Genomic DNA, 21402 nt, shown 5'->3' on the forward strand with positions numbered 1-21402 from the left:
ATTCTGGCATGGAATATTTGATATTTTTTCAAAATTAATTAAAATAAAACTGGTACCAAAACCAGAATGGGTCATTTTTGGGATATCGGAAGGTATCCCTGAATTAAACGTGTATCAGAAGAATTTACTCAAATAATGGGAAAAAAGCTCATACTTAAATTCTGGAAAAATGCGCCCACACCAACAATAAAAATGTGGACATCAAATATGCTTGAAACATTACATCTGGAAGAGATGAGATTCCTCTTAGCAGGTAAAGCAAACCAATTCCAAAAGACGTGGTCTACGTTTATGGACCTATTACAAGCATGAGGTGCAATAGTAATTTTAAAAATAAATAAATAAATAAATGTTATCAGGACCTGGCAATGGGAGGTAAAACAACAAAAACAGACTTGGTTGGTAGTCTTTCTGCGCAGTTCAATGTTATAATAGAGCGATTGTCCTTACTTTCTTTTTCTTTCTTTTCTTGGGTCTACTTTCTTACTTCACTTCCTTCCCTAACTTCTTTTCTAAGGGGCCTTCTTTTCCCAACACTCTCTTGCACTTCACGACTCTTGCGCACTTTCTTTACTTTCCTTACTTCTATCTTTTTCTTAAAGCTTAAAAAAAATGAAGCGGTACAAAAAATGTATTAAGATATATGTGTTGTGTATTATTGTAATTTACCATACTTCTAATAAAAATAATTTAAAAAAAATAAATAAATAAAGATGAAAATATTGGTACAAAAGGCAATCCGATTTTGGAAATCAGGAATTTAATCTGCAAATGGTTATAATTCCACTTACCAAGATTAGTGGGATTGCCTTTTGTACTAATCTTCACAACATTATGCCAATCGTTTGATGTTGATGTAATATAGAATATTTTCGAGAGGTCAGTCAGTGTCTCTAAAAAATGGAATTAACAATCCAAAGTACCGCCTATCAAACCAGAATTAAGAGGGGATCCCCCCAATATCAAATATGTGATTTCAATTTCATAATGGTACATTCAAATACGCAGTGTCGTTTTTATTGCTGAGACGTGGGCAACTTTTGCCTCGGGGCATTGAGTCAATCGTGGTCTGGATTAACGCGGTCTGTTTTCCATTGGGCCTTTCGAGAATGTATCTCCCAACACGAGGCCAAGGAAAGGGATTCAGTGCAGCAGCAAATATAATTACAAACGCCCTTCACAAACACGGCTAACAACATAACGGGCAAGTATTTTCTGCCGAACAGCGGGCGGGCCTCGGTACTGTACCTGACAAGAAAAGGTGCTGTAGTATCTCAGTGGCGCAAGCAATATCTCTGGAGGACATAGATAGGGTCACACCTCGAGACCCTTCATCAGACTCCGATCGGAAGAATGATCCCAAACCCGATAGGTCGACTTCGTCGGCCTCCAGAGATGCCGCAAGACTGGCTGAGTTAACCAGTTCTTTGTTGTCACTGCACGATCGCTGCACTTGTAGTTTATATTATCTGTACTCCGTTTTTGTGGAACAGGTTGTTCGTACGATCTTCAAATCTGTCTCTGCGAAATTATCCCTATGATAATTTAAGAGCTATACAGAAAATGCAGTGCCAAATGACTGGCGGGGGTGTATTTCTCGTTCTGCCGAGTGCAGTACGCACAGTGGAACAGAAACTGCCACTCACAGCGAGGACGAATTTTGTTTCACCTCGCAACAGCGCAAGTACGGACATTGATTTTAGTAAAAAGCCGTGAGGGCTACATTATTGCCAGCTTCAATGAGCGGCATCCATCACATATACCAACGCGCTTCCTCGCTCCTAAGATGCACATCGCTTATTTTATTTTAGTTTAGGAATACAGCAAAAAAACACGACCACCGGCCCACCTAATCCGCACCGATCACGCACACTCACAACAGCCTACGCACACAAGGGACAATTTGTTTTACTTTTATGGAGCGTGGGATGAAACCGAAGATCTCGGGGAAAACCCAAAAGGATACGGGGAGAACGTACATACTCCGTACAGCCAAGCGCTGTAAGACAGTTGCCCTAGCGCTGCGCCAGCGTGCCGCCCGAACCCCCGCTGGACTACTCGCTATGTCCTCTTAACCTTTAATATTCTGCGCTTTTCAAACATGAGAACTGCCGACAATTACCTACCAGGTATACCGATTGCTGCCAGAATGGGATAATACACAGGTCCTATTTTTACCTCGATCGGAATACCGTCCATTTTAATGCGGGGGTTCAGGCGACCACTCCTTGTGCTGCCGCTCAGCGGTTGTCAGCGAAACACACAAATATCTGGTATATTTATAATGTGAATAAAGGGAAAAACAGGCAACGAGATTACATCCCTGTGGACATTACTTACACACTTTTGAACAAACATCTACTGTTTTCCATGCAATACTAAAAATCACCTTAGTCTTAAACTGTGTCCCCTGGTTCTGCACGCCCCCAACATCGGGAACATGGTTCGTGACTCTAGCGTGTCCAAACCCTTAATAATCTTATATGTTTAAATAAGATCCCTTCTCATTCTTCCAAATTCCAGAGTATACAAGCTCAGTCGCTCCATTCTCTCAGCATGTAACAGCCCCACCATTCCGGGAATTAACCGTGTGAACGAACGCTGCATTCCCTCAGTAGCAAGACTGTTGGACCGGCTAGATGCAGGAAACATGTTCCGGATATTGACAGTCCAGAAACAGATGTCCCAGTTTAAGGATAAGTGGTAGGCCATTAAGAAACATAGAAACAGAAAATTTGATGCCGGAGTAGGCCATTCGGTCCTTCGAGCCAGAACCTCCATTCAATGTGATCATGGCAGATCATCAAAAATCAGTAACCCGTTCCTGTTTATTCCCCATACCCTATGATTACTTTAGCCCCAAGAGCTAAATCTAACTCTCTCTTGAAACATCCAGTGAATTGTCCTCCACTTTCTTCTGTGGCAGAAAAGTCTACAGATTCACAACTCTCTGGGTGAAATAGAATTTCCCTCATCTCAGTCCAAAATTACCTATTCTTATTCTTAAACATTGACTCCCTGTTCTGGACTCCCCCAACATCGGGAACATGTTTCCTGCATCTAGCCCATCCAACCCTTTTAGAATTGTATGTTTCTATAAAATGCCGTCTCATCCTTCAAAATGCCGGTGAATTCAACACACTCAACCCATTCTTTCATCATATGTCAGTACCGCCATCGAGGGAACTAATCTGGAGAACCGATGCTGCACTTGCTCAATAGTAATCAAGTCCTTCCACAAATTAGGAGACCAAAATCATTCACAAATGCCGTCTCAACAGGGCCCAAAACCACTTAAGACTGAAATAAGGAAAATCTGTTTCACCCAGAGAGTTCTGAATCTGTGGAATGCTCTACCACAGAAGGCAATGGAGGGCAATTCACTGGAAGATTTCACGAGAGAGTTAGATTTAGCTCTTAGGGCTAATCGAAACAAGGGATAGAAACATAGAAACATAGAAAATAGGTGCAGGAGTAGGCCTTTCGGCCCTTCGAGCCTGCACCGCCATTCGATATGATCATGGCTGATCATCCAACTCAGTATCCCATCCCTGCCTTCTCTCCATACCCCCTGATTCCTTTAGCCACAAGGGCCACATCTAACTCCCTCTTAAATACAGCCAATGAACTGGCCTCAACTACCTTCTGTGGCAGAGATTTCCAGAAATTCACCACTCTGTGTAAAAAATGATTTTCTCATCTCGGTCCTAAAAGACTTCCCTCTTATCCTTAAACTGTGACCCCCTAGTTCTGGACATCCCCAACATCGGGAATAATCTTCCTGCATCTAGCCTGTCCAACCCCTTAAGAATTTTGTAAGTTTCTATAAGATCCCCTCTCAATCTTCTAAATTCCAGCGTGTACAAGCCGAGTCTATCCAGTCTTTCTTCATATGAAAGTCCTGTCAAAACAGAAATCAGTCTGGTGAACCTTCTCTGTACTCCCTCTATGGCAAGAATGTCTTTCCTCAGATTAGGAGACCAAAACTGTACGCAATACTCCAGGTGTGGTCTCACCAAGACCCTGTAAAACTGCAGTAGAACCTCCCTACGCTTATACTCAAACCCTTATGGGGGGAGAAAGCAGGAACGGGATACTGATTTTAAATAGAGACATCGAAACATAGAAACATAGCTGCAGGAGGAGGCTATATGGCCCTTCGAGTCAGCACCGCCATGCATATTGACCGTGGCTGCTCATCCACTATCGGTAACGCGTGCCTGCCTCCTCATGTCTCTTGATTCTCCCAGCCCCAAGGGCTCTCTTTTCATTTCATCCAGTGAATTGGCCTCCACTGCCCTTTGTGACAGAATTCCCCATATTCACAACTCTCTGGATGAAAAAGATTTTTCCCATCTCAATTTTAAATGCCCTCCCCTTTACTCTTAGACGATGGCCCCTGGTTCTGGACTCCCCTAGCAGTTGCAAAAAAAATATCCTGCATCTAGCGTGACCAGTCCTTTTATAATTGTTTCTGTGTCCACAAGGCGCCCTCTCATCCTTCTAAATTCCAGTGAATATTTGCCCAACCTTTCTATTATTTCCTCGTATGAGTCCCGCCATACAGTGGGTTACCCTTGTGAACCACGTTGCACTCCCTCCATAGCAAGGATTTCCTTCGCCAAATTGGGAGACCAAAACAGCACACAATACTGCAGATGTTGTCTCACCAAGGTCCTGCACAACTGCAGAAGGACCTGTACTCCTATGCGCAAATCCTCACGTTATGAAGGCCAACATGCCATTAGCTTTCTTCACTACCTGGTGCACCTGAATGTTCGCATTAAGTGACTGGTGGACAAGGACACCCAAGTCTTGTCGCACATCCCTTTTTCCCAAATCTGACACCATTGAGATAATAATCTGCTTCCATGCTCTTGCCGTCAAAGTGGATAACCTCACGTTTACCTACATTATGCAGCATCTGCCATGAATCTGCTCACTCACTCAACCTGTCCAGGTCACCTTACATCCACCTCGCACCCTCTTCGCAGTTCACACTACAACCCGCCTCTGTGTCATCTGCAAATTTGCTCGTGTTACTTTTAAATCCATCAGATGTATTATTAATCTATATTGTCAATAGCTGCGGCCCCTGCACCGAGCCTTGCGGCATTCTCCTCGCCACTGTCTGCCATTCTGACAGGTAACTCCTTCATCCATATTCCCAAAATATTCCAGAATATTTGTCAAGCAGCATTTCCTCTTCATAAATCCATGCTGCCGTTATTACGTCTTTGATAATTGACTCCAGCATCTTCCCCAGCTCCGATGTCAGGCTAACTGTTCTCTAATTTCCCGTTTTCGCTCTAGCTCCTTTCTTGAAAAGTGGGATAACATCAGCTACTCTCCAATCCACATGAACTGATCCTGAATCTATTGAACATTGGAAATGATCACCAATACATCCACGATTTCTATAGCCACATCCTTGAGTCCCCTGGGATGTTGACCGTCAGATCCTAGGGATTTATCAGCCTTCAGTCCCATCGGTTTACCCAATACTATTTATCGCCCAATGCAAATTTATTTCAGTTTCTCCGTCTCCCGAGATCGTCTGTCTTATAGACAATAGACAATAGACAATAGGTGCAGGAGTAGGCCATTCGGCCCTTCGAGCCAGCACCGCCATTCAATGTGATCATGACTGATCATCCCCAATCAGCACCCCGATCCTGCCTTCTCCCCATATCCCCTGACTCCGCTATTTTTAAGAGCCCTATCTAGCTCACTCTTGAAAGCATCCAGTGAGCCCGCCTCCACTGCCCTCTGAAGTAGAGAATTCCACAGACTCACCACTCTCTGTGAGAGAAAGTGTTTCCTCGTCTCCGTTCTAAATGGCTTACTCCTTATTCTTAAATTGTGGCCCCTGGTTCTGGACTCCCCCAACATCGGGAACATGTTTCCTGCCTCTAGCGTGTCCAGGCCCTTAACTATCTTATATGTTTCAATGACATGCCCTCTCATCCTTCTAAACTTCAGAGGGTACAAGACCAGCTGCTCTATTCTCTCAGCATATGAGAGTCCCGCCATCCCGGGAATTAACCTTGTAAACCTACGCTGCACTCCCTCAATAACTAGAATGTGCTTTCTCAAATTAGGGGAACAAAACTGCACACAATACTCCAGATGTGGTCTCGCTAGGACTCTGTAATACGTCTCACTAGTCTTCTAGTACATCTGTGAGATGTTTATTTCTTACTTAGCGAAAACGGAACTAAAGTACATCTGCAACACTCCTGACATTTCCTTGTTCCCCATAATAATTTTAACTGTTTCTGCTGTCAAGGGACCCACATCTGCCTTTCCTAATCTTTTTCTCAAAACATACCTAAATGTGTTTTTACAGCCCTTCTTTATATTCCTGGCGAGCTCACCTTTGTACTTCATCTTTTCACACCGTATTGCCCTTTCTGTTACTTCTGATGTTTCCCAATCATCTAGCTTCCCGCCATTCTTTGCTATTTTATACATCTTTTCGTTTAGTTTTATACCGTCCGCAACATCCCTTGTCAGCCACGGTTGCCTCTTAGTCCCCTTAGAATATTTCTTCATCTTTGGACTGTAATGATCCTGCATCTTCTGCATAATGGACAGAAATTCCTGCTATTGCTGTTTCTCCGTCATTCCTGTTTGAATCATTTTCAAGTCGACCTTGGCCAGATCTTCTCCCATGCCGTAATTCCCCTTTGTTCAACCGCAACACTGACAATTCTGATTTAACCTTCTCCCTCTCAAATTGCAGATTAAAACGTATCATATTATGGTCACTACCTCCTTGCGGTTCCTTACCTAGATTTCCCCAACTAAATTTGGTGGATTAGACAACACTAAATCCAGAATTGCCTTGTCTCTTGTAGGCTCCAATGCAAGCCGCTAAGAATCCATCTCAGAGGCACTCTACAAACTCCCTTTCTTGTGTTCCAGAACCAACTTGTGAGATATATTGTTTGTGCTCACAATCACTACTCAGAGACTAAATCGTGGAAACAAGAAATGCTTTATTTGCGAGTCTGCAGAATCGGGTGCCTCTCCAAGTTGAGACACACCGAGCAAAGGAAAAACGTCTATTTTTATACAATTCAGTATACAGCCTTTATTGATCGGACGCCTCACCTTCTGACCCCTTCCAATCAGGGTACCGAGGTTCACAATCTTCCAACCCTCCCCTCCGTACGTCATCAATCATTCCCTCGCCTCCCACATCATACATCGCATGTACATTTAAATTAGGTTCTTTGTCATGAGGGGCGTAAAGTTAATATTCATTTAACTTATTAAGCATGCGCCGTATCTGTGCCCTAACCTAATTAATTGCCTTTGACCTAAAGAATAGCTTCTGTGTTGTCAGCTACATTCCTTACCTCATCTTGTTATTCTACAATGTTATCAACAGCTCTGAAGGTCTGACTGTTTGTTCGAATCACAAGGTTGGTGTTTCTAGTTACTCGGCCCATCACATGGTCGGTGACTACAACCATTCGGCCCCTCACAATGGTGGTGGTTTAATCATCTTATCCCTCACAATCCTCCCTTTTTCTTTGCTACGCATCCTGTATTAAACCCCATTCCTAGACTTCCTGCTGTTCCAAAGCTAATAACATTCTTTTTATCTCTTTCCTCTGGGTCCTCTCTCGGCCTCATTATCATTAGCTTCTGGACGCCCCCTTTCTCCCCCATGGGGACTACAACTGCCTGCATTTGGCTTATACTTCTAGTTATAAGAACCCTGAGACATGGTATACAACAGGGGATAATGATCAATACAGCTAATGCCCATAAAATCACCAGTCCCACCGCTTTCCACCAGGCTCCTCCTAAAATGTAATCCCACCATCCTGCTCCCATGATTGTGTTCCATCTCTGTACCGGGACATGTGCTATTTTTCTGATTCCTTCTGATATATCCATTACTGCTTGCCCGTTGTCATCTATGTTTAGGCAGCAATTAGAGAGGTTGAATTTTCCGCATACTCCTCCCTCTTCGGCTAGTAAGTAGTCTAAGGCCAAACGGTTTTGGTATATCGCTGTTCTCATCTGTGTCTGCTGCTTCGCCAACATCTCTAGTGCAGATGCAGTCTGGTTAGTAATTACTTCCAGCACTGCCTGTAGTCTTATGCTCCGATTTAACATATACACTGGGGTCCGGTAGCCCCAGGATCCGTCCTGTGCCCAAGTGGCTGGTCCATAATATGAGATGATTCTTGCAGGTGGCCACTCATAATTTTCCCATTTTCCGATGTCCATTCCTCTCTTCGTTCGGTGTAGATCGTCAAAGATGGGTGTGCCTAGCGACCGCCCCTCCTCAGTGGTCAACAGAAAAAACCCTGGTTGTACCAGTCCAATTAAACCAGTCCCACTCCATTTTTCTGGCAATACCGAGTATGCCTTGTGTCCGCATATCCATAGCAGTCCTTCAGGGGCCGGTCCACTAGAGGTAACATTGTCCCATATGTCCTGCAACACTGGGATTCCCTGGTAAGGGTTGTTCCCGGTGCAATTCCATAACCCAGTCGATTCGCTTCCATCAGTCTTCATCCAGATAGTACAGTGTCCTTCATCCTTTACAGTGGGATACCATTGAGGTTCCTCTGGCCACCACACTCGGGATTGATTTGGCCACTGGGTGATGATGCGCTGGCAGGGGCTGCTGCCTACTAGGATGGCATCCTTTGCCCAGGGCCTGGCGATACACTCAGTTCCAACTGGAGTGTGTGTCAGGACCCATTCCTGGGGACTTCGATCTCTTCCCACCGTCAAATTCCACTTTATCAGGTTCCATACCTCAATGATAGATCCTCTCCACGGCCACCGTGAGCTCATCAGCGGTCCTCCACAAACCCAACAGTTAGTCACATTCAGGGTTCTGGCTATCCGGAGGGCCAAGTCCACAAACAGGTTTCTCCCCACTTCGGGGATCTCAATCTGCTGCTTTATTTCATCATACATAGTCTGGTGCAGTTGAGGCTGGGAAGGTGGGGGAGGTTTGTTGACTACTGCTTCTGCTAACTTCCCTATCACTACCTCCTTAATTCTGTCTAATGTTTCCTCCCTGGCTCGGGAAGGGATGCCTAACTGTCCTCTCTTGGTCATGCAGACCCATTTCTCCCCTTTTTGGCAGGTAATGTGCCCAACACTTCCTACATGTCCCTTATTTTCTACTACATAATACCCCCTCCCTCCGTCCTGACAAACAGCTCTAGTCCTTAGGTCGTAGCAAACATCACTTACATGGGAATGATAGGTAAATGCTCTGGTTGTTCGCCCTCCATATCTGATAGGATGGTAGCACTTATCACAGTTATTAACACTTCTTATAATGGTTACATACATAGTTAGTAATACTACAACTGCTCCTTTCATGCTGTTAGTTTCATACACTTATTTCTTACTGAAAGTTAATGCCAGGGGCTTATTCCCTGGTTTTACCGTCCACTGATCGTCTTTCTCAGGAACTGACGTCTGGTCAACGGGTCCTTTACCCAGGTCGCATGTGTCCACCCTTTTTCTTTTGTTCGTACTGCTGTCTCCGTTGTCAGCAATGCCAGGTATGGGCCAGTCCACCGGGGCTGCAGTTTCTCCTCCTTCCAACTTTTAATCAGTACCCAGTCACCGGCCTTTATAACGTGTATTGGAAAGTCGAGTGGTGGACTTTGTGCCAACAGTCCTTTTATTTTTAATTCTGCAAGGGAACGAGACACTGCCAGTAAATAGTTCCTCAGGAACACATCGCTGCCTTCGAAGGTCGGCGTGCCCTCTACCTTTCCAAGATAGGGCAGCCCAAACAACATTTCGTAGGGAGACACCGCAATATCTTTACGGGGTGCCGTTCGTATTCTTAATAATGCAATTGGTAAACACTTAGTCCAGGGTAGTCTGGTTTCCTCCATTAACTTAGTTATCTGTGTTTAAGGGTTGCATTCATCCTTTCCACTCGCCCAGAACTCTGGGGGTGCCAGGGTGTATGTAATTTCCAATTTATTCCCAAGGTACTGCAAACCAACAGGTGAACCTTAGAGGCAAAATGTGTTCCTCGGTCGGAATCTATGGATTCGATGACCCCGTATCGGGGAATGATTTGTTCTAATAATATCCGGGTTACTGCCTGAGCGGTGGCATTTATCGTGGGAAATGCTTCCACCCACCTGGTGAAATGGTCTACAACTACTAGGAAGTACTTCCACCTTTGTATTCTTGGAAGTTCTGTAAAATCGACCTGTATTCTCTGGAAGGGTCTTATAGCCAATTGTTGTCCTCCACCAGGGACGGCTCTCATTACCTTCTTGTTAACCCTCTGACATAACACACAACCGGAGACTGTCTGCTTAGCCAACGTATAGATACCTCGGCAAGCGTAGGTCTGTAGTAGTGTGTCACACAGGGCCTGCGCTCCCCAATGTGACTGGGAGTGCAGTTGTGTCATCAAATCCCGAGTTAATCCTTTGGTTAACATTTGTTTCCCATCCGGTGTCCACCACCTCCCGTCAGTGGAACGCCGAGCCCCTAACTCATTCATTTTATCCTCCTCCTCCTGTGAGAATACAGGTATCTTTCCTACTCCTTCCCTTAATGGTATTAAAGACAACATCCTCACTGTTCCTTCTGTCGCTGCCTTTTTGGCGGCTCCGTCTGCCGCTTCATTTCCCCTTGCTTCTAATGAGTTCCCCTTTTGGTGTCCCGCCACATGAACCACCGCGATCCTTTCTGGCAAATGTAATGCTTCCAGCACCTTCTCAATTAATTGCTCATGTGCCAACTCCTTTCCTCTTGCTGTAATCATCCCCCTTTCTTTCCATATTCTCCCAAACGTGTGCACTACTCCAAATGCATATTTGGAGTCGGTGTACACCGTTCCTTCCTTCCTCTCCAACAATTCTAACGCCCGTATTAAGGCATACAATTCACATGACTGAGCCGACCAACTACCTGGCAACCTGCCCGCCTCCACTCCTTCAAATCCTTCTCCTCCTATTATGGCATACCCACTATATCTTTTCCATTTATACATCGGGAAGAACCGTCTATAAACCACCTTTCTCCCTCTACCAGAGGCTGCTCCTCCAAATCCTACCTGCTCTTGGTCTGTAGTTCTATAACTTCACTACAGTAGTGTTCTGGTCTTTGCCCTCCCTGCTCGTCGTCCGCCTAGTATAAAAACTGGGAAGGGTTTAAATTCTTATCGGTCAGAATGGTCAAATCGTCTTTTTCCATAAGTATCACTTCGTACTTTAAAATCCTGGAGTCAGTCAACCACCGGTTGGACTTCTGAGTTAGTATTGACCGGACCGTGTGGGGAGTAGATACTACCAGGTCACCTCCAAATGTCAATTTTCTACTTTCTTCCACTAATATTTCTGTTGCTGCGACCGCTTGAATACATACAGGCCACCCTCGTGATACCGGATCCAAGAGTATAGAAAGGAATGCGACTGGCTGTCGCTTCCCTCCTCTCTTTTGTGTCAGTACCCCCAACGCAATTCCATTCTCCGCATTAACAAAGAGATGGAATGGTTGATCGATGGACGGGAGGGTCAGTACCGGTGCGGTGATCAGGCTATTCTTTATTTCTCCAAATCTCTGTTCGTCCTCAGAATCCCATTGTACTTTATCAGTCTCCTCACACACTTTATCATACAAGAACTTGACTTGTCGGGTGTAATTGTCTATCCATAATCTACAGTATCCAATTAACCCCAGAAACTTCCTGATTTCTTTTTGTTCCTTGGCATCGGCAGCCCGGTGATCCCAGCTATTCTTTCGGGGTTTATTCTCCTTTTCCCGTCACTAATCAGGTGTCCTAGATATTTAACCTCCTGTGCTACAAATTGTAGTTTATTTTTGGACACTCTCAATCCCTTTTCCCCTAAAAAGTTTAAGAGGGTTATGGTTGCATCCCTTACTGGCTCTTCTTCTCCGCCTGAGAGTAACAAATCATCTACGTACTGCAATAATTGTGTCCCATAGGTCCTGGGAACATCCTCTAATACTTGTTCTAATATTTGCCCGAACAGGTTCGGGGATTCAGTAAATCCCTGAGGGAGCACAGTCCATCGATACTGTTGCTTCCTCAGTGTGTCTGGGTTTTCCCACTCGAATGCAAAGAGGTCTCTACTTTCCTCAGCCAGGGGACAGCTCCAAAAGGCGTCTTTCAGATCTACCACACTGAACCACCTGTGGTTAGGGGGTATACGCCCCATTATGGTATAAGGATTTGGGACTACCGGGTGTCGAGCCCTAACTACCCTATTCAATTCTCTTAGGTCCTGGACCAGTCGGAACATTCCGTCAGTCTTTCTTACAGGGAGTATTGGCGTGTTGTAGGGGGACATACAACTCTCCAATACTCCATCCTTCAGTAAGTTTTCTATAATTGGCTGCAGCCCTTTCCTTCCTTCCATTGAAATCGGATACTGCCTTACCTGTACTACTTCACTTCCTTCTCGCAAGGCTATCCTCAGAGGTGGTATTCTTAGCCCTCCCCTATTTCCCTCTCTTGCCCACACCTGTGAGACTATTCTTTCTTCATCTTCGGTCGTCAATTTATATAGTTGGACTATAATCTGTCCACCTACGGGAGCTGTGCCCATTCCTAATTGAACTTGTAAGTCCCTTCCCATCAGATTTATTCCTGCCTGGGGCACCAGGATTAAGTCTTCCATGGCCTCTCGATTTTCATATCTTACCATTACTCCTTCTATCGCGGGAGCTTTCATTACCTTTCCCCCTACTCCAGAGATTTTGACTTGCTTTTCCCCTAATCCCATTCCCTCCGGTATCCTGGTTACACTTGGTCTTTCCGCCCCTGAGTCTACCATAAATACCGTGTCTTCTCCTTGGGGACCTAATTTTAAGTTTACCAAGGGTTCCCGTGTACGTCCTACACACCCCAAGGAGGGGAACCCCTGACCTCCCTATTCCTCCATCAGTGTGTACGATTGTACTTCATGCCTTATCTTTGGACATTCTCTTTTAAAGTGTCCTTCTTTGTGACAATGATAACACCGGGATGGCCCGGTGCGCCATCCCCCTGATCCTTGTTCTTTATTTCCCGGGGGACCCCAACCTTGGTCCCTCCATTCACCCCTTCCTCTTTCTCTTCTTTGAAAGTTTGTGGTCCCTGGTTCTCGCCCCCCCCCCCCCCCTCACGGGAGGAGCAGCTGCCCTGACCACGGGGGTTCTTTGGGTTGGGTTCCAACGCCACTTATTTCTCAATCCGACAACTCTTCGGATGTCTCAATAAGCCAGACGCACACCTCACCCCCCCCCCCCCCCTCACCCCATCCGTGCAACATCCGCCCCAATGGACTATCAGGCGGAATGTGCGGCTCTTCACCAGTTTGAGCCTTTTTCCCCGGGCCCTTACTTTGCCCGTTCCGGTTACCCATCCCTGTCAGACCTTTTCCCGTCCAACAGAACCCAATCGCCCGAGTAACACTTAATAGTCAATATTCTTACCCGAGTCCTGTGCACAGAAATTGCTCGATTGATTGATCCCTTTCACCGGATTCCCTCTTGTTTCCAGAGCCTCTTGTCCGAATATCACTCGCTCAAACCACTGACGGCAAGCAAGGAGATCAGAGACTGCTGAAACAGCAGGGTGCACCTTCCCTTCCTTTCGTGCCTCCGTCAAGTGGCCGGAGTGGCGATCGCGGACGAGCCCCCAACTTGTGAGATATATTGTTTGTGCTCACAATCACTACTCAGAGACTAAATCGTGGAAGCAAGAAATGCTTTATTTGCGAGTCTGCAGAATCGGGTGCCTCTCCAAGTTGAGACACACCGAGCAAAGGAAAAACGTCTATTTTTATACAATTCAGTATACAGCCTTTATTGATCGGACGCCTCCCCTTCTGACCCCTTCCAATCAGGGTACCGAGGTTCACAATCTTCCAACCCTCCCCTCCGTACGTCATCAATCATTCCCTCGCCTCCCACATCATACATCGCATGTACATTTAAATTAGGTTCTTTGTCATGAGGGGCGTAAAGTTAATATTCATTTAACTTATTAAGCATGCGCCGTATCTGTGCCCTAACCTAATTAATTGCCTTTGACCTAAAGAATAGCTTCTGTGTTGTCAGCTACATTCCTTACCTCATCTTGTTATTCTACAATGTTATCAACGGCTCTGAAGGTCTGACTGTTTGTTCGAATCACAATGTTGGTGTTTCTAGTTACTCGGCCCATCACAAGGTCGGTGACTACAACCATTCGGCCCCTCACAATGGTGGTGGTTTAATCATCTTATCCCTCACAAACCTGATTTCAGTTTGTCCCTCCGTCAACCCTCGCAAGGGCGTCCATTTCACCCCTCACCAACAGAGCTAACCCACCTCCAGTGCCCAAATGCCTGGATCATATTGAATTTCAGTGCTGTCTCGAAAGGAGAGTGACCTACGCCTCCAGCTATTTTCTGTGTTTCTGTGTTTCTCCATCCCTGCTGGTGACTGCATTAATTGCAATCTGTGTGTTACCTTTCACTGGATCATTGACAGTCGGAATTATACCGGTACCCAGCCCGACTGTGTCCTCCCGTTGATCTTTCGTCGATGTTATAAGCCGCGGTGCAGCAATTCCCACCACCTTTGGCCGTACAGCCTCTCATCAAACAAACAAACAAACAGGCCTTGCACTGGCCTTCCTGCATTATTGCGGAGTTGCACAGGGGAGCGGCTGCCTCTGCTGACAAAACACATCCGCCACTCGTTCAGTTTAGTTTATTTGTCACTTATACCAATGTACAGAGAAAGACGTTTGTTGCATACTAACCAATCAGTGGAGAGAAAATACATGGTAACAATCGAACCATTAACAGTGTACAGCTACATGATAAGGGAATAAAGTTAAGTGCAAGATAAAGTCATCAGAGTCCGATAAGGTTAATCAGAGGGTCAGCGATGAGGTAGATAGTAGTGCAGGATTGCTCTCTAGTTGTGGCAGGATGGTTCAGTTGCCTGATAACCGCTGGGGAGACAATCTCCCTGAATCTGGAGGTGTGAGTTTGCACACTTCTGCCCGATTGGAGCGGGGACTGTGCGTTCACCCTATCTACTCCTCCCCCCCCCCCCCCCAATATTTTCAGAAGCCTGAATGGTTCAAATGGTCTACTGAACGTCAGAGAAACGTCAGAGCCACGTCAGATGTTTCACATCAGATTACAGACCACCAAACAAATCAGCAGGCGTAACGGACCCCTTCTCAAACTATCCCTCTCCTCGCACATCGATTGGGATGTTTTCAAATATTCCCAGGACACCACCCGCACCGAAACCAACAGGCCAGCAGAGGTTCCCGCTCAGTTATCCAGGATAGGCTGCAGGATCTGTCTGGCGACCTGGTTTCCAGCCTCTCGTCACGCAAACTATTTATTCCCTGAGAAGGCGCGATGGGAATCCTCCTATTTTTTGTGCTGTCACTCTGTTTACGCCGTGAGTACCGATCCCCTACTCCCTCACATTGCGGGTTTAACATAACACAAATCTAGTCCACTCCGACCTGAATTCCAAACACTGCCCGCGATGTATCCTTCTGTCGTGGTTCGCCTCGAATTCCCACTCATGTCTCCCTGTGTTTCATCTACAGACTCCTTCAGTCAGTCAGTGACCCAGAGCCCGAATGCGGTGACTGGAAAAGAGTGTGAGTCCGTCACCATCACCTGCCTTTTCCAAGAAGGTTCCAGTGGCAGCTACGAATTTAATGTAGGACGTTTCTTCAAGCAAGCACAACCCGGAGCTAAACGGCAACGGATCACAACAGGTGGACGGGTTGTTGTGTCGTCCAATAAAGCGGAAAAGACATTTACGGTGAAAATTATTCGTTTGAGAGTTGAGGACATGGCCACATATTACTGTCAAGCTGAGTATAGGTGGAGAACACACAGTGATGGGCCTGCGGTTCCAGCAATACAAAAACCCTGACGGCAGATTCTAGTAGCAACGTGAAGACGCGAGGTGAATCCACCGGGTAACCCACGGGCCTGCTTTGTCCCGCCTGCCCTGCATTCTGGGTTGCACCGGATGAAATGCGTGCGAGTCAAACAATGGGTTTTCTCTATTTGGCGAGTGCGGCTGGATAATGCCCCCTGTACCGAAAATGGTGGAAACGAACTGCCATCGAGAATGACTGACCGCTCTTCTGATGCACAACTCCAGACGGGATCCAGTTACACAAACTGCAATCTGAAAAATGCATTCGCTGAACGTTAAACTCCTTCCCGCCCGTCTCGCCGGGCGCCTGGGGATTTGAAAGTGACGTGAATCAACGTGTGGCAATTGGGATATCCACAGTGTAGGAACGTCGAGTAAAAACTCACCCCATTCAAGATATATATTCTTGGGTTCCGGATCCAAAATCATACGATTATTGTTCGTGACGCTGTAGTCCAGATAAATTACACAGGGATTACCACATTCCGTTAACATTCCTGAATAATTGTTTCCGTGTTTGTCAAAGCACATCTGCCTGCGTGTGGGAGATCACTCTGCTCTTAGCTCTGTTTCTTAGCGGGAACCGGTCGACCCACCGAGGTTTGGGGAGCAAGGACAGTTACTGGTTGGTCTGAAACTCCTGTAATAATTGGACAGCGATTCTAATTGTTGCCGGGCAAATCGCGGTGAGAACGGTTCTTGTACTGCGATCATCGAGAGACGGGGCACTGTGGATTCATGGACCACACACTATCAGGAAGGGACTGGGACTACGGTGACTCTCACAGCCGGTAAGTACCCTAAAGCTCTCTTATCCACGGTTGTTCTTGGAAATATTCAGTTCCCTTTAATATTGGATCACGAGGCATCAATTGCTTTCCAATTGAAACAGATTCTAGTGCCAGAAACTTGGGCTAGATGTTACGGTACACGTGAGTCCAATGAGAGGATATGTCGGGCTCCCCGGGAGCACAACGTGAATCAGGTTGAAGAATAGCTACTTCCCCAAAACCATCAGGATCGGGAACACCATACCGTGCTAACCACAGCTATGAAAGTCTATGCAGACACAAGTAAATGCGGATGCTGACATCGGATTCTGAAGTCTAGATGCCAAATGTCGGCTATCAATGTTCTCCTGAAATGCTGCCTGACCCACGGAGTTATTCCTACCACCAAACCGCCGGCTTGCTCCAAAACACTGTGCCAATTCACCCTCTTGGTCTACAAGTTACTGCAGCACTTTGTGTTCATAAACTTTTCATAATTGTCTCTGGTTCTACAAAGGATTTGTTTTTTTTGGTTGCTCTGGGATTGTGGCCATTAATTGATGCAGTTCGTTTTTATATCATTATGTGAGGAATGGGGTGATCGTACGGAATCATTGGAGAATAGATCGGGTAAATACGCAGAGTCTCTTGTGCAGAGTAGCTGAGCCGAGGACCGGCGAACGCTGGTTTAAGCTGAAGGGGAAAATTTATTAGGATTTCAGGGGTAACGTTTTCACATGGAGGGTAGTGGGTGAACAGAACAAGTTGCCAGAGTACATAGTTGAAGCTGGCACTATCCCACTGTTTAAGAATCAGTTAGGCAAGTACATGGACAGGCCAGGTTTGTATGGATTTGGACGAAACGCGGGCAGGTGGCACTAATGTAGCTGTGGCATGTTGGCCGGCTTGGGCAACGTGAGCCGAAGAGCCTGTTTCCGCGTTATATCTCCCCATGACTCTATGACTCTGTTATCTGATAACGCATATTGCATTTCTGGGCCTGTGTGGATCTACAAGTAAGAATGTCACTGTTCCGTTGTGGGTACAGAATACATTTAATCACCCTGGAATCGTTACTTTTGATTCTAACGGGTAATGACTGTTGGCCTTAACAACTATGCCCACATCCAAAACAAAGACAAAGACCATAAGGGATAGAAGCAGAGATAGGCCATTGGCCCCTCGTGGAAATTGAAATCCGCCGTTGGAAGTGAAAACGAGAAGTGCGTGGGTGAAGAATGTGATATGTTGCAACGGTCAGTTCAGAGAAAAGTGGGAAAGTATCCGAGTTTGGAGCGTGAGGACGAAATGCCGATGTCAATGTTGCTCAAATCTCAATCAGAGTGATCAGAGTGATCAGAAATTTTCCTTCTCAAGTCCAGAGTGTGTAGGCTTGGAGTTAGCAAACGCCAATTATGCGCGACCGAATGACCCCCCAAATAATTCGCGTAAACCTCCGCTTGGCAATCTCCAAAGCCACCATATCCTTCCTCAGATACGGGACCGAAAACTGCTCGCGATATTCCAAATGTGATCAAATCAGTGCCTAATGAAATCTACCATTTACATTAGATCCGTTTTTTTTATTCTAGTCATCTCGAAATTAATGCTAACATTTAATTTGTCTCCCTGAACTACGATTCACACTGCAAATCCACATTTTGGAATCCCCGCACCAACATTCCCAAGTCCCTTTGCACCTCCATTTTTGAATCCTCTCCCCATTTAAAAAATAGTCGACGCCGTTATTCCTTCCGCCAAAGTGCATGCCCGTATAGTGTGCTGTGTAGTATTCCATCTGCCACTTATTTGCCCCCCCCCCCTTCCAACCTGTTCTAGTAACTCTGCAGACTCCATGCTTACTCATCACTACCTGCCCCTTCACCTATGTTAGGCATCGTTCGCGATATCAGCCGCAAAAGCCATCAATTCCATCATACAGATCGTAAACATACAACGGGGAAAGTAGTGAGCCCAACATTGACCCATTAGTCAAAGGCAGCAAGCGGAAAATATCACGTTTATTCCAATATTGTGCCCTGCAACGAAAGCCTATCCTCTGTCCATGCTGATACCTTATCTCTAACACCACTACTACAATTTTAATTAGCCGCTTCGCGTCCTGCACCAAGAAAGCTGCATTTCTGACTTTCCTTTGTCCACGCTGCTTGTTACTTTCATAAAACAATTTCAACAGATTTGTGGGGCAAGAACCCCCCCCCCCCCCCCCCCCCTTGACTAGTCCTCGCTGACTTCGCAGATTTTATCATGTGCTTCAAGATAGCACTGAACCGCATTTTTAATAATCGTTTCAAAAATCTTTGACTTCAAACAACTATTGAAGTCATGCTAACCGCCTTATCATTACAACTGGCTTATGAATTTATCCCATAAAATCTATGGGATTGATCCACGCCCGCTGTGAGCGAAAGCCTGGGAAACAATCTATTTCTTACTCCGGGAAACAGAGGGGGGTTGGCGGGAGAGTAGATGGGCTGTGAGTGAAGCTGAAACCTCTGTAAACATTCCACATACTGAAATCAAACGACAGCTGGCAGACCTGTTGAAACGGTTGGCTGGAGGGGGAAATATGAACCGCAAGCAGCAAAAAGCGGGCGACCAAGATTGAAAACCAAAACTGTTCTTCAATTAAATGAAAGTAAAACGCAGAAGGACGTGGCCCAGTGAAGGAAAAAAACAACTCTTAATACATAAAGGGCTAAGCATTTATCACGGGTTGTGTAAATTGCACTTTAACGATGACCTTCCAGTTGTTACACACAGAAGGCTGTGGAGACCAAGTCAGGGGAAAAAATAAGGCAGCGACAGGTAGATTTTTGATTAGTCGAGGCGTCAGAGGTTTTGACATTGCGGAGAAGGCAGGCGAATGCGGTTGAGGGTGAATGGCGGATTGGGCCTGATGGGCCGAATTGCATAATTATACTACTATTACATGACCTTGTGACATTATGCCTTAAATGCCAATACATCTCTGTTGAACCTTGACTATTTCCAGGAAGGGATACACTTCAGTCAAGCTGTGGGGAGAATGACTAGTTCTATTGTTTTAACGCCAAGAACCAATTACAAAATGTTAGAGAACCGACAAAGGTAATTTGTCTCAATCACCGGATCCGGACTCTCTGAATCAGCTCCACTATTATCCTGTGTCTGCTTTGACTGTTCCCACAGCCTGGAATATTTCCAATTTCACTTTCATAATCAGAGTTTGACCTCGCGGATATTCGTCAGTGATTTTCTCCACGGTGGCGCAACGGTAACGGTAGAGGTGCTGCCTAACAGCGCGTTTAGCACTAGAGACCCGAGTTCGATCCCGACTCCGGGTGTTGGCTGCACGGAGTTTGTATGTTCTCCCCATAATCTGTGTGGGCTTTCTCCGAGATCTAGGGTTTCTTCCCACACTCCAAATACGGACAGTTTTGAAGGGTTATTGGCGCTCTATAAATGTAAATATTCCATCGTGTGTGTAGGATAATGTTAATGTGCGGGGTTTGCAGGGCGGCGCGGTCTTGGTGGGCCGAAGGTCCCGTTTCCGCGCTGTGTCCCTAAACTAAACTGTACTAAACTGAACTAAACTGAACTAATCTAAACTAAACCAAACTATACAAAATAAACTAACCTAAACGAAATTATAACTCCACTCGTCGAAGGAACAATTAAAGGATCCATAAATAACATTTCCATACATTTAGCAAAAATGTGATGAACTACCGAAGACGGTAACTAGTTTCTCTGTGTGTCACAGTCTCTAACAGTCAATGTTAAAACAATAACTATTCCTCTGTTATTTTCTGCAGAATCAATTTCCGCGGGTTCCCAGAGTCCGCCTCAACAATCCTCTCTTTCTGGTGACACTGCCACCCTTAACTGCGTTTATTCCGGATTCTGCTCGTACACAGTACACTGGTACCGACAGTTCCCAGGGCAGGCTCTGGAATTCCTGCTCCAAAGACACACTTCAGGAAAGCAAGATAGGGAAGAGGCTGCGGAAGGTCGTATTTCTGGTTCTCTCGATCCAGGCCAGAAAATCAGTCAGTTAACGCTGTCTGAAGTTCTGCCGAGCGACGGGGCTGTGTATTACTGTGGGATGAGTCCGCGCATCGCACAGTGACACAGCGCAGTGAGATAGCTGTACCAAAACCTCAGCGTGGCGGAATGCAGGCACACAGCACTGCAGAACATCTGGGGCGCTAACCGAGAACCTTAGTGTAGTATGGATTGATTACACGTTGCGAGGGAAGGAAAAAAGAGAACGATTTCAAAGATAAATTATATTGGAATTTACAGAAACACAATTAGTCTGGGAAGAGTGTGTGTGTGTGTGTGTGTGTGTGTGTGTGTGTGTGTGTGAATGAGACAGAGAGACAGAGACAGATACAGAGATGGAGACGGAGACGGAGACGGAGACGGAGACGGAGACGGAGACGGAGACGGAGACGGAGACGGAGACGGAGAGGGAGTGGTAGAGGGGGAGGGGGAGGCGGAGGGGGAGGGGGAGGCGGAGGGGCAGGGGAAGGGTGAGGGACAGGGACAGGGACAGGGACAGGGACAGGGACAGGGACAGGGACAGGGACAGGGACAGGGACAGGGACAGGGACAGGGACAGGGACAGGGACAGGGACAGGGACAGGGACAGGGACAGGGACAGGGACAGGGACAGGGACAGGGACAGGGACAGGGACAG

At 46.1% G+C, this 21402-nt stretch overlaps 1 protein-coding gene across 1 annotated transcript; it reads left to right on the top strand.

The window, feature by feature from the left end:
* The first annotated feature begins 15519 nt into the window (after nucleotides 1-15519).
* LOC116981479 lies at nucleotides 15520-20829 on the top strand. The gene is made up of 3 exons (XM_033034529.1): nucleotides 15520-15894; nucleotides 16685-16718; nucleotides 20516-20829. The coding sequence occupies exons 1-3, from the start codon at nucleotides 15520-15522 to the stop codon at nucleotides 20827-20829; spliced, it is 723 nt and encodes a 240-aa protein (XP_032890420.1).
* The last annotated feature ends 573 nt before the right edge of the window (nucleotides 20830-21402 follow it).

The sequence above is a fragment of the Amblyraja radiata genome, chromosome 15 (assembly GCF_010909765.2).
Source record: "Amblyraja radiata isolate CabotCenter1 chromosome 15, sAmbRad1.1.pri, whole genome shotgun sequence".
Lineage (NCBI taxonomy): Eukaryota > Metazoa > Chordata > Chondrichthyes > Rajiformes > Rajidae > Amblyraja > Amblyraja radiata.